This window comes from Notolabrus celidotus, chromosome 24 (assembly GCF_009762535.1).
Source record: "Notolabrus celidotus isolate fNotCel1 chromosome 24, fNotCel1.pri, whole genome shotgun sequence".
NCBI classification, from domain to species: Eukaryota; Metazoa; Chordata; class Actinopteri; order Labriformes; family Labridae; genus Notolabrus; species Notolabrus celidotus.
In genome coordinates this window covers 2,263,933-2,277,286 of record NC_048295.1, presented here as the reverse complement: position 1 = coordinate 2,277,286, position 13,354 = coordinate 2,263,933, and the positions used below count along the sequence as shown (strand labels likewise).

General features: G+C 41.8%; 2 protein-coding genes across 2 annotated transcripts in view; both read left to right on the top strand.

Annotated features, from left to right (window-relative positions):
- LOC117808324 (nck-associated protein 5-like) overlaps positions 1–1,834 on the top strand; it is a 120,751-nt gene extending 118,917 nt beyond the window's left edge. The window contains exon 21 of the mRNA XM_034678003.1: positions 431–1,834. Within this exon, the coding sequence (XP_034533894.1) occupies positions 431–745 (315 nt within the window). The 3' untranslated portion in view covers positions 746–1,834. The remainder of the gene's footprint in view (positions 1–430) is intronic.
- A 2,012-nt stretch (positions 1,835–3,846) lies between these two features.
- Positions 3,847–11,451, top strand: LOC117808433 (ly6/PLAUR domain-containing protein 1-like). Its single transcript, XM_034678185.1, has 4 exons — positions 3,847–4,130; positions 7,054–7,188; positions 9,723–9,992; positions 10,311–11,451. The coding sequence occupies exons 1-3, from the start codon at positions 4,082–4,084 to the stop codon at positions 9,959–9,961; spliced, it is 423 nt and encodes a 140-aa protein (XP_034534076.1). The 5' UTR covers positions 3,847–4,081; the 3' UTR covers positions 9,962–9,992; positions 10,311–11,451.
- Positions 11,452–13,354: the final 1,903 nt, after the last annotated feature.

The following is a 13,354-nucleotide window of genomic DNA, read 5'->3' as shown; positions in this document are numbered from 1 at the left end:
TTTCCCCGGAGTAACATATTTCAGATGATGCTAATTTATAAAGGAGGCTGCCACAGGCCTCACAAAAAAATACTGCATCATACAAGACAGTTAATATAACAGGGAGAGTGGGTGGGCGCAGATGCCCAATGATGCATGCCTGCCAACACCCAAGACATGCATTTGGTCCTTCAGCGCGATAAAAGTCTGAATATAGATCCCTGTCAGGCTCTCGAGCGGCGGCGGTCTTATTGCTCTGCAGCACAACCCTGCAAATGAGACGAGTTACATGATGCAACATGAGACTTACTCTGGTGCTTTGCAGATCTGTCAATCCAGTACAAGTGAGGGTAGAGGGGTACACTCCTGAAATGACTTCACTATAAGCATGAGTAAAGATGCAGATGATCTATGAACCTTTAAATTAATCAGAGTCTTTGTTTCTCTGCAGAAGGAGATACCCATGGAGAAGACGCCCATCAGTGGGAGCCAGCCGGGGTCTCTGGACTTCTCTTTGGAGTCCTTGAACAAACTGAACCACAGCAGCTCCAGCAGTGGCAGTCTGTATCCGGACACGGGCTCGGGCAGCCGCAGAGGGGACTGCGTCGTCGATGCAGGGAAGAGCGTGGAGGACTGCTGCAAGCTGGACGAGCCGTCTTCCTCCAGTTTCTCCAGCAAGCCCGGGGTGGATCCCGTGGGTTCACTCAGCGACTCGCTGTACGATAGCTTCTCCTCGTGCACCAGTCAGGGCTCCAACGACGTGTAGGGGCGACAAGAAGCTGGGCTTGAGACCACTTCCCCACTTCTTGGACAACAATTCCGCATGCATTGATTGGTTCAATGTTGAAGTCGCAGTAGATTGTAATCCTTGTTGAACCTCAAGATCCCCCAAAGCAGTAATGTTAGCTTTTGCAACTAAAAAAACACCCAAGAGGACTCGGTTTGTTGACTTTGGTCCAAACCTCCTTCAGGGTTGGTCTTGATTCGAGCATGACTTTCGCCTAATCTTGGAAATGACTCAAACTGGACTCTGCTGGTCTTGAATTCAGCCCTGCTGCAGAACGTGGAGAGCCCTGTCCTCACAACACGAAGCACTTAGTAGAGCTAAAAGACATGAGGACTGACCCTCGTCCAAAACGCCGAACGAGGACTTTTCCGGTTTGACTCTGGGTTTGGTGGACTTGACAGCAATACACATTGTCTCATTGCAATTTTTAGTTTCCTCTTCCCCCTTGTTGCTGGGGGAACTTCTTATCATTGCACTGTAAGAAATTCTGTATAAAGTTTGTAAGGAGTGTAAAGTGAATGATGATTCAAGCAGTCTCTGATGAGCAACGTTGGAGTGAAGTTGCAACATTTGATTTGATAGCACTCAGTGTGCTAGAGACTCGATTCAACCTAAGGTGTCGTTTTTATGTTTGCTGCTAAGTTTGTTGCCCGTTCATGTTTGCCCAAAAACACATCATAACACAACTGGCTCATCTTTTTTTTTTTTTACTTGATTTTAAAGCAATATTTTTTAAAACTGCATCAAAAAATCACAATATTTTCTTTATGTTTGTGTTCATGTTCAGTCAGTTTTTGTGTCGAACCCGTTGCCAATCTTGTCTTTGTGTGTTATTTAACTAGAGATGCTTGATATTGATTTTTAAAGCCGATACTTGTTACTGATAATTCCTGACTTCTCATTGCAGATATCAATAACGCTGATCATTTCTGAGGTGGTTTTAAAAAGGAGGTCATACCTGTGATATAACGTCTTCCTCTTCAACCCTAAAACATACATTTACACTGATTAACATCAATATAGATGGATGTATAGTGAGGTACACCGATACACATGTATCAGTAGATATATAACTGTGATAAGCCGATATCAGGGCCAATAATTGACGTCATACATTCCTAGTTTTCAGCAGATAAGAGCAAACTAAACTTCCTTTAGTGCATCAACTTCTCTGATGATGTCAGCTGACTCTATGCTTCCACGTAAACATTACCTAAAACAATGATTATCCAGAGTCCACCTCTCACAGGTGCAACCACACCACCATCCTTGTTTTCTTGATTCACCCAGTTTCATTGTCGGTAGCTCAGGGATCATACTGGACTGATGTAGATTGTAAGAACTAATGCAGCCAGCCATCAGGAAATTGATGACGAATATATAAAAGAAAAAATAACAACGTGTTGTTTGTTTTGGTCTCCTCATGCAAGAACTCCAGAATCCAAACGCTTTAGCTCATGTAGCATATAGCATACCTGAACTCTCCAAACCTCAGTTTTTCCTTCCTAGTTGTACATTTTGTTGTAAATAGAAACTGCGTTAATAAGTTAATATCAGACCGGGCATTGCTGATTGATATATGCAAATGTTAAAAAAAAGAACAGATAAACGCTGTAAATTGTTTGCCAATCATTCAACCAAGGTTCTACGTCTACTGTTTGAAAAAGGCATGTATGTTTTCGTCTTGAATTCTCTCTGAGTTCTTGTGTTTAAAAAAAAAAATCTTTATTTTGATCAATAAGAGCTAATACTAAAATATTTTATCACTTTATTTTAAAGACATATTTGAACTTTAGGTGAAGTTATTATGCCAAATCTCTATCTGGAATTTGACCAGCTGGTGCTAATCAACAGAGCCGACTGTGTGTTTGGATTTTTCTATGAAACTGTTAATACTGTATGAAGAGAGTCTGAAGAGGACTTGTGTATTTTTCTAGATGTCCAGTATTTATACCCACATTTTGTACTGTCAGACTGTAGTGTGATTGTCATGCTTCACCTCTCTCCTTAAATGTTCCTTTGTAAAGAGAAATGGTTACCAGCAGTGTTACTTTGGTAATTATTATTATTATTATTATTATTAATGTTATTGTTATTATTATTATTATTATTGCTGTGTGCAATTCTGTCTGTTACACCAGACTTTAATGCTATATTTTATGTAACTATTTCCTAAATAAATATGAGAAACTATTTCCTATTTCAACCTGAGCTGCAGGCTGTGTGTGTTTGTGCATTTATTAATTTGTGTGTGATGCATCCACCAAGTAGGAGCGTGCAGGCAGGCGTGCGTGCGTCACAAGGTGATTCATTGGTTCTTTTCCCACAGTGGAAGTAAAAGTGTTTGGAGAAAACCCCAAAATCTTTCACCTCAAGGGCGCTGAGTGTGTTTAATCACCGCCCCCTCTGAGGAACATTCAGGATCTGTCAGCAGGAAGGTGAAGCTCAGAGCCGGTGACAGTTTACTCCAAAACCTCAGCGTAGACGGATTTATAACCATTAGTCTCTTGATGGGTTAGTTTGTTTATGCAGGGGAATTAAAAACACCCTACAGGGGAGATAGTCCACAATAACAGAGCAATGATACAGAATGTCTGCACACAGACTCAAAGCTTCAGAAGGCTGCTACAATTAAAGTCAGAGGAAGCTAAATAAGACTAATGCATCTTAAAGTAAAGATTAATATGTCACCACTTTGACCAAAATGGAACATAAAGCAACCATACAGTCACATAAAGCACAAAATGCCTCTGAAGTATCTCTAAAATTATAAATATAAGTGAAAGCTGTGGATTAAAGGTCAGAAAGTGTCACATGATGATGAATATTCATTGTTTTATTATTTGGAACACTTAAAATACAATAAAATCAGAGGTAATGTCCCTCCAAAGTCTTAAGCTCATTATACTCATCATGAATGAAATGTGATCAATTATAAATGCGTAAAATGCCAAACATCCTTAATCTACATGTTGAATACCTCATGATTCTCTGCTTTTATCACATGCAGACAAACAGTATAACTAATATATGAAAATCCCAGCTGTGCGCTCCCATCACGTGGTCCCCCTGTATGATTCCTGCGCTCTGACTTCGTCTCCACTTGCGCGCAAGAGATCAGTCCCTCTCTCTCTCTCACTCTCTGCTGCGCGCAGGAGCTTATTTCCTTCTCACCTTCAGCCGAGCCGAGAGGATGAGAAGATCCGGGTCTGGGCTTCCTCCTCGGCAGTTCCTCCTCCATGCATCCACCTCCGTGTGACACGAGCTCGTTATTATTGTTCGGATGTTTCCCCTCCGAGTGGCTTTTGGGAGAGAATGCGTCTGCTCGTTTTTGCGACTTTATTCGGAGTCCTTGTCGACGCAGGTAAGGAGCGGAGCTGTGTGACACAGGTTGGAGCGTGTGTCTCCAGCTGGTGTGCAATTGAATCAAATGTTTGTGTGATCCGTTCTGGAGATATCAGCCTGTTAGACAATATTAGAACATTTCCTCTGCGTATTCGTGCGTAAAAGGACACATTTGCTGGACTATTTGCATGATTGACATGCATGGCGTTAGATATTTAAACCATTTAATATTTGGATATTATCTGACTGGGATTCAATTGGTAAAAGTATATATTTCTTCCACATCTTACTCTATTTGACATATTTATTAATTGGCCTTATTGTCTTAAAGCAAAATTAAGAACCCATGAAAAATCAGGGGGGAGCTTTTGAATAATCTTGCTGGTTTTACGCACAGATGGAGCAACGCTGTGCTGGACTTCTCTGCGCATTTTTGGCACAAAGGGATGAAGATAGGGACACAGGATCAAGCTAACAACACCCTTAGATTCAGGATTATTATTTACCCTAAAGCTAACTCTTTGTTTGGTCTTCTGAGTGTTGATTCAGGAGCTGAGGATGAAGCCTTTTTGCATTTAAAGTGTTCATTTCAGAGCGTTGGATGCTGTTTCCATGGTTCTTCCTACACCTGTGTGACTCCTATTTTATCACTGTGCTGTGTTTTAGAGCCTGGGATTTTGATAAGGAGATAGTGGTTTTGAAAATTATCTTCACCTGGATGCAGAAGGTGAAAACAGGAGTTTTCTTATCTGTTTCTTTTTGTGGGAGAAAAACAAATAGATTAAGAGTCAGTTTCTGATCTCGCCCTCCAGGATGACAGATATTCCCCTAAAATAAGAGTGTCTTGTTATCACAGTGATGGATGGAGGTTTCAGATATTTGCCTGCTTTAAAATAATTAGTCCTGGTTGTGATGTTATATGTGGACCTTTATCAGACGCGTTTGATGGCGCTGTCAGGGTTGAGATTAATGTCTGGTGCCAGTTCAATAATTACATCTGTAATATCTGTCAGCAGGGACAGATTGCCCGTGTGGGACATTTAGGAAGGAAAGGGCAGGCGTGTTTGTGGGACTGGAAGTTTTTGATTAAAGCATCCATATGATGCTGCCGTGATGAAGAAGTCTGAGAGAAATATTAATGAATTCTGGCGAATTTGGCATATGAAATGTGTCTGTGCAAATTAGGAATGATTTGTGTAATTAGAGGCAATAAAGAATCTCTTGTGAGGCAGAAAAACACTACAAAAAATACAAAAAACAAACCTAACCTTAGATAAAATGAGTTCAGGTGAAAATACGTCATGTTTTCTGCAGAGGCCATGGAGCACATTGTGTGCAAAAATGATCCTAAGCTTTGTTCTCTTCTTTTCCAAGCTCCAAAATGTCCATTTTCCCCAACACAATACCGACTCTAAGCTTTCACATTCTCTCCGTTTTGTGCCTCTAAGTTTAGCTTTGTCTGCCAGGCGTGTGCAGTGAAAATAAATGAGTTTTTACACACTTTTCTGTCTGCTTCAAAAGCATCAGATGAAATTTGCAAAACCCCAAGAACCAGTGAGCGATATCTTTATGAGAGGATGAAGTGCAAGCAGTCGGACAGTCATTTTTTATTATCTCAGGGGGAAGACTATTCACCGTGCAATCTCTGCTTCCACAGAGTGCATCGAGCTCCCTCTTACTACTGTTTGTGTTATCAATGCAGCTTTATCACCTCTAAAAAAATCCATGTGTGAAAAGAGGATTCAAAGCGATGATTTTGATGTTTCCTCTCTTCCTGTGCAGCTCGTTCTCACCTCAAGTGTGTGAATCTATAACCTCTCAGCAGACGGCCAATAAAACGGTCGAATAGAAGCTCAAACTTGATTGCAGATGTGCGTCATGGAGTCTCAAACCCTCTGCATTTCCCTTATTCTTGCACACAAAGTGTCAGAGAAGACAGAGACGACGACATTGCACTCGCATAAAGTGCCATTAGTCTTCTTTTTTAGCCCCAACACCATCGAAGGCACTCTCATGAAACACAATGCATAAAAGCCTCTGCTGTTTGACTCCAGGAAATGATAAAGACGGGGCATAATAGATGCTCTGAATGTGTGGGATGAGAGCATTTCTGTTACTTATCAAAAACACTATAAATACAAAATAATGTACTCTGTGAAAAAGACATGAGTGACATTTAGCTCATGCACAGGAGAGCAAGAATGAAGAAGCTCCTTTACTCCTCCAGTATAACAAAATACATTTGTGCAATTTATTTTAAAGTAGAGTGTAAGACAACAACATTTTAACCTCTATCCTGTGTTTTAGTATTTTAATTCAACAAACAAATCTTATCATGCCTTGAAGTGAGCTTTTGATGTGCAGGTAGTCAGATTTTGTAAACCCTGGACAGACTCAGGCGAGTCCATCCACCATATTTGAACTCCTAGCTTAGCATGTTTGCACAAAGACAGACATAACTAGCCTGGCTGTGTCTCTTAGCCTCTCTCTTATCCTAATAAACGACAAACATTAAAATTCAATTTGCTGATTGAGAGCTAGCATCACAATAAAACTAAATTATCATTTAGACTTTATGTCTCTGTAATGGTTCTAAAAACACAATAAGATGTGAAATTTGGAAGGTTTGAAGTATTCCAAAGTGGATTTTGTTGACTAATATGGAGCATGGCTAGCTGTTCCCTCTGTATCAAGACTTGCCTCCTGGCTGTGGATGCACAAACTTCAGAGATGTGTCAATCTTCTTATCTCAATCTTAGAAATCTCCCTAGAATTGCACAAACTGTTGCAGGAACTAAAGGCTCCATTGGATTTACAAGCATAAAGAATAACACCTGAATGTTAATTTTATGGAGGAAGCTTTGTATATTTATTCATAGTATTCTTATTGTAAGGCCTAATTTAACATGCAGTAACACTGATAATCGTCATGCACTGTGCAGGAGATGCCCTTCAGATCCAGTGCTACCAGTGCGAGGAGATGAAGCACAATGACTGCTCCACGCCGGAGTACATCGTCAACTGCACGGTCAACGTACAGGACATGTGTCAGAAGGAGGTGCTGGTCAAACCCGACGGTAAGGGATGAGATATTTTAATCCTGTGTGAGTGAGAATGTCTCTTGTGAGTGTTGGAAAGATCCTGGTTTTGTGTGATTAAGTCAAGGGGAGGTATTCTGCATTGATAGAGAGAGGAAAGGTAGAATCTGCAGAAGGAAGATGACCATTTAGAAACTAGACACAGAGTTTAACATTGCACTGAGATGTTATATGCGACCTGTGAGCATTAAGGTTTATTTTCCTGCCAGTCAGATGAGGCCAGGCGAAATGATTAAGTCACTAAGCACCCAGCAATCTTCTTGATGGCAAACAGGGCAGACAATTAGCATAAACACTGATGTCTGGACTGGGATGAGTCTGAGACAATGTCGTAAACAAGGTTGTCTGGAATAGAGCAGGTCATAAAAATATCGCTTTTAGAAGCTGTTAGAAGGATTGTTTTTTTAGATAATGTGTTATTTACTTCAAGTTATGCAAGCACAGCATACATGCATTAATGCAGCTGTGATGGTGACACCTCTTGGTGATTTCTCTCTCGGCTTGAAAAGGACTAATGATACAGAAAACACTCCCCTCCATGGATCTACCTGCCGTCCAAACCACCTTCTAATCCACAAAATATATGACTTACTGACCCGGCAGAGGAGGCCGAGCGGGTCAAACCAATCCCCTGTGATGTTCACTGTAATAGACGTTGTTATCTGTTATTTGGCTCTTCTGCTCAGCTTCAAAGGCGGGTAGATAGAGAGGCATGGATTGATGAGTGGATAGACTCGCTGTGATACAGATAGCACTGGCTTGCAGACAGATCATCACCCAGTGTAGCACATCGGTTTCTCCATGCAGTGTAAAAATAAACCTACACAAACAAACCTAAGGCCCTTCGTTGTTCTAAGGAGCAGTACTCCAAAAAACCCAGCAGACGCTATCTCCCCTGGACCGAGTTATTCAGCTTGTTTGTCAGCGAGAGGAGGAGGCTTCTCTTCAGCTGCACTGACACAACATTCAATGAGCTTAGCACGGCGTTACAGAAAATAGAACGGCTCAGTATGTAGGACACTAAAGTGACCATTCATCAAAGAGTTTGGTGCATGTTCAAAACCAAAACCACAAACCTTTAATTAACATGTTTGGCTGGGTGTTAATGGAGATGCCTTGGATTTTGGAGCCAGCCTTAAGTGGACACACGGGGAACTGCAGTTTTTCCACTTCTGCATTGACTTCATTTATCACACTGGAGGTTGCAGCTTGGTAGAGAGATAAGGGATGACCTGTCGTCTGTCCTTGCCCACATTTTCCAAGGGTGCTGCAACATTTGGATTGCATCTATAAGCTTCCAGGAAATGTGCAGAAATAGGAACAAAACGAACGCAGAGTGCAGACAGAATTGTTTAGATTTGGTCAGAAATTTTGGTGCAATGTCACTTGCATTGTATGTTTGTTTTAATTGGCTGCATGTGACGTGTTTTTAAAGAAACTACAGACTACTGCATGATGGTACCTGCAGATGCTAGGCCTGTTCGGTGACAGTAGCTCAGTGTAAGCCTTTTTAGGCGGAGGAACTTTACCCCGGAACTAGGGACTTCAAACAAGGGTCTAAATTTAGTTCAGGGGTAGATAATCTCCCCCCTAAAAAGCCCCTGCTAGGGGGGTAGTACTTTTGCTTTCAGGGGGCGGGGCCTGCAATGCTGAACGTGTCTGATTGGTAGATTAACCTGCAGTGTTTTTATTCCGCCCTCCGTCCACAATAACATCACACACGTCTGTGATTCACTTGATTTCTTTTGTATGTGTGTGTACTTTACAAAAGAAGAAGCTGTGATTCTCCTGATTTAGCAGCTTGTAACAGTAGTCTTCTCTCAGCCCACCGTGAATGCGTCTCTTCCCGGTGTTCCGGTTTTAAAAGTGACCCTGTAAACTGGAGACCTTCAGCTGAATGTAAGAGTGTTTGTGGAGTTTACACAGCTTTATAGATGCATAGATAGAGAACATGAAATGGACAAAGCAGTACTGGATACATCTCCTCCTACATCAACAAAAAGCATTCCCTGATCGTCTTCTTTCTACATTTAATGTATCTGAATTTAGTTTAATCCAATCCTTCCTGTCTGCTACAGGGACGTGCAGAACAACAGAAGATAAACCATGCAATAAGAAGAGTACATAAATGATAAACTGTGCTCCACAACCTATCATAGAAACACATAATAACGTCAATACCAGATAGAAGAACATCACTTGATGAGGGAGTCCGGTTCTCTGAGGAGCAATATAAAGTTCAGCTCTGCAGAATATGAGTTTCTCATACAAGCAGCTAAATTTTAGTAACATATACGACGCTGATAGGCATCAGTTTATAAGAGCAGACGTGAAGTCAATAGCTTTATAGAGTAATAAAACTTTGTAGCACTGCAAGATGTGAAGCTGTTATACATTCTGAATCAGAGCAATCTAATTACAACACAGGGAGGTGAAGCACAGCTCTCTCAGTGTGAGGTGATAAAAAAGGCTGCAGCTGTAGTTTTAGGATTGTTTTCTTCTTTCTTTTGTAGGGATACATTATAGGAAGTCCTGTGCCTCCTCTGGCGCCTGCCTCATCGCCTCCTCTGGGTACCAGCAGTTCTGCACGGGCCGGGTGAACTCGGTCTGCATCTCCTGCTGCAACACGCCGCTGTGCAACGGGCCCAGGAGGAAGCGTCCCCCACAGTCTGCAGCGACGACGTCCACGCCACACACACACCGGTTGCTTCTTATCTTCCTGCCGCTGCTCACACTCCTCCCTGTGACGTAGAGCGAGGACACCGTCACCTCTCTGCTGTGTGGTCTGTTTTCCTTTGCATCTCATGTTAAAGCTTGTGAAATAGAAAAGACAAGGCCTGCATGTAATGGATGAATCTGAGAGTCTAATAAGCATTTCTCAAACTCCTCCTGTAAGGGACATTTTCAGCTTTCAGTGTTAATTAACGCAAAAGTGTCCCTTTTTCTTCCACCACCTAAAATTAAACAGTACCACTGCTGAATTTTAATGAGTCCACCAAAAGTGAGTCATGTAAATGTCCCCTGAATCATCCTCAGATACTCGGGTGACACACACGCACATGTTTATTTTTAAATCTGAATGAATACATTTTCTGTCACAGGTTCACGGCGGAGCGCGGACACCACCATCACGCCTGTGGAGCTCTCTGGATGCCGTGCTGGCTTTTACCTCCTCCAGAGTCATGAAGAACTGTTATTGTGCAATCGATTCAGCGCCGTGACTCCGGGAGAGTGACAGAGGAGAGGGAAGCTTTTGAGTCGTTTTCTTGAAGGACCATCCAGTCTGAGGCGTCTCTGCATTTCTTTGCTTTTTCGTGAAGTGGAGCGTTTTGTGAGGAGCCTGCTCTGAAGTTATTTTCTGGTTATTACACGCTGTAAAAGGTGCCGGTATCAGTCAATGTGGAAATGATATTTCAGAGTTTAATTTGTCGGCTTGATTTGATCGTTTTTTCCTCTTGTGGTTAATGTTGCTCAGAGTATGCACATTTTGTATTCCTTAGAGCAGAGCTGACATGAACACAGAAACTCACTCTGGCACTTTGGATGAGCTTACAGCTGCACATGAAAGGTTCTTCTTTTACCACAGCGTCAACAGGATGTGTTTGTTATGAGCGATTGTGAGAGTCTGAATCACTGAGAGCTGAATGTATACATTAAGCAGACATTACTGAGCCACGCACTCCTGCAGAAGAGTGGAAACACAGTGTGATACATTATTTTAAACACACACAGTGCAGTTTATAATATCCTATAAGCACAAACACATGCTCCAAGATATCAGCCACATGTCCCTGTAAGAAGACATCTCTTTAATTGAATGTGCCCAAACCTTAGCATGCATGCCGACTACGCTGCAGACCAAATATTATATTTTCTAATCTGCACTAATAAAGAAAATTTAACCCTCTTCTGAATCATATACCAAAAACCATTAACTTCATGCTGACATGTTGTTGCACTTTTAAATCTGTGCAGGATTAAAGGCAAAGTGTGTGAGCATAAATGCAGACATGATCTGTGTTTTGATGACACACAACAAGGAGGTGTTTTAATGTACAAATGAATGTCGTGCATTACTTCATACTCATCCTGGAGCGTCACGTGACTGATCCGGGGACTGATTCCAGACAGAGACGGACCGTTCGATCAGTGTTCATGGCAGTTTTTTTGACCAGTCTTCTGTGAAGAGTGCTGCTGTGTTCTGCTCATATGTGATGTAAATAAATGTTGCAGGAAAACGGACCTATCAGGTGGCTGGATGGCGTGTTTACTGCATCGTACGTGACACTGCTGCAGGAAGAGTATCCACTTTAACTCAGGGGTGCATGATTGGAAGTTTTTGGTGAAAGGTTAAAATGTTTGAACACATTTAAAACAGGATAAAATGATGAAACTAGAGTATCACCCAAAAGGTCAAAGGTCACTGTACTATCATAACAACCTGAAAACACCCTAATCTGGCCTTTATTCACATCCAATCCTCGTAAATGTGATGTTTCATGAGCGCTTTCAAGGACTACTTTCAAAGAGGAGTAGAGAGTGGAAGACATGCAGACCAACCGGGAATCGAACCTGCGACCTCTGCGACAAGGACTATAGCCTCTGTATGTGCTGCGCTTAGACCACTAGGCCACCAGTGACCCTCTGCTCCACACTCTTGAATGTGATACCCCAGCAGTGTCTGGAGGGGATCTTATTACACCAGGATCAGTTTTAATGTTTGACCTGTACAAGAGAGATATCTTACCTCACTCCAGGCCGTCTCTAAGTGAAGCTAGAAAAGAACCAGAATACATTAATTGGTAGGATTCCCAGTTAGCTCGGACTACATGATAATTAGAATCATATCAGGTCCTTTCAAGCCTCTGATTAGTTCAGTTTCATATCAGCTCCTCATATAGGAAATCTCTGGAAGCTATGGGACCTTTAAAGTCTTGAAAACAGTCAAACAAAACTTGGAACGTCTTTGAAAAATACATTTTGACTTGGTAAGGCAAAATAACTTTCGCCTCATGCAGTAGAAGTGATTCCTGAACTTCAGGCTGACTTTGTTCCACTCTCTGAGAAATGAAATCCACCCCTGCTGTTGGTCCCCAGGAGCCTAAATGTCCCCGTGTGTCTCTAACCTCTGCACAGTCAGACCAAGGACGAAGTGGAACCGGTGTTTTATTAAATTAGCTACAATCCAGCATGCTACCATCACTCAATTACTCGTCTATTGATTCGTCTGTGCAGAGTGCAGCCTCTGTGCTTTTTAAATGAGGATGCACATGCAGTCCTGCAGTATTTAAGTTGTAAATATTCCACTTTTTCCTGCAGTGCATGTGGACGCTTGAGTCTGCCTGCATGTGTGCAAATCCAGTTATTAGAATCTGGTTTGTCAGGATGAATGGAGAATACAGATCAGTCATAATCAGCTTCACATTACATCCAGCTTACAATGACTCTTTTATTTTATTCATTTCATTCTTCTCACATTTTATATGAGTGATAGAAAATGTGCAAAACTGCATTCTTATTGTAGTTTGGCATTTAAAGGATGGATTTCAAGTGCAACATTCAAAGTGTAGTTGAATGCACACTTCAAAATGCATATGCAAGAGCACAAATTTGAGTGATTGATTAAATCTGAAGAGCACAAAGTCAGACGAGCTCCTCTAAGCTTTTCATCCCACTGAATTCTAGAAATGCGTTGAACTTTGGCAGGAAAGGAAACATCATCAAGGAGATAAACATCGTCTTTCAGCTTCCTGCGATGGGAGGGAACCTATGGCAGAGCATCATGAAGCGTGGACACAGGAGGAAGAGGAGGAGGAGGAAGAGGAGTCAGGATCACAGAATGCTGACTTTAGATCCTGTGGGATTAAGAAGCAGCAAAAAAGGGGAGATTATTAAAAATAATAAGGCCCAGCTCAGCTTTACTCTAATGACGAGCAGAAATACACAAGTTGATGAGGGACCTCACTGTGTAGGATAAATGTGTTTGAAATAAGGGAGTGATTACCTTTAAGAGTGTGGGAGGATGGTTGTTTCACTGACAGGGGACAGAGTATCAGAAACCACCAGATGGCCAATCCCCATATTCAAAGGGCCGCCATGTTTCTTAAACACTGTAAATCAGGGACAGTCTACTCCTCTAGTCTGC

Coding starts and splice junctions, on each gene's coding strand:
- LOC117808433 (XM_034678185.1), top strand. CDS start 4,082: ATGCGTCTGCTCGTTTTTGCGACTTTATTCGGAGTCCTTGTCGACGCA. Junction 4,131..7,053: donor CGGAGTCCTTGTCGACGCAG/GTAAGGAGCGGA, acceptor TGCACTGTGCAG/GAGATGCCCTTCAGATCCAG. Junction 7,189..9,722: donor GGTGCTGGTCAAACCCGACG/GTAAGGGATGAG, acceptor TTTCTTTTGTAG/GGATACATTATAGGAAGTCC.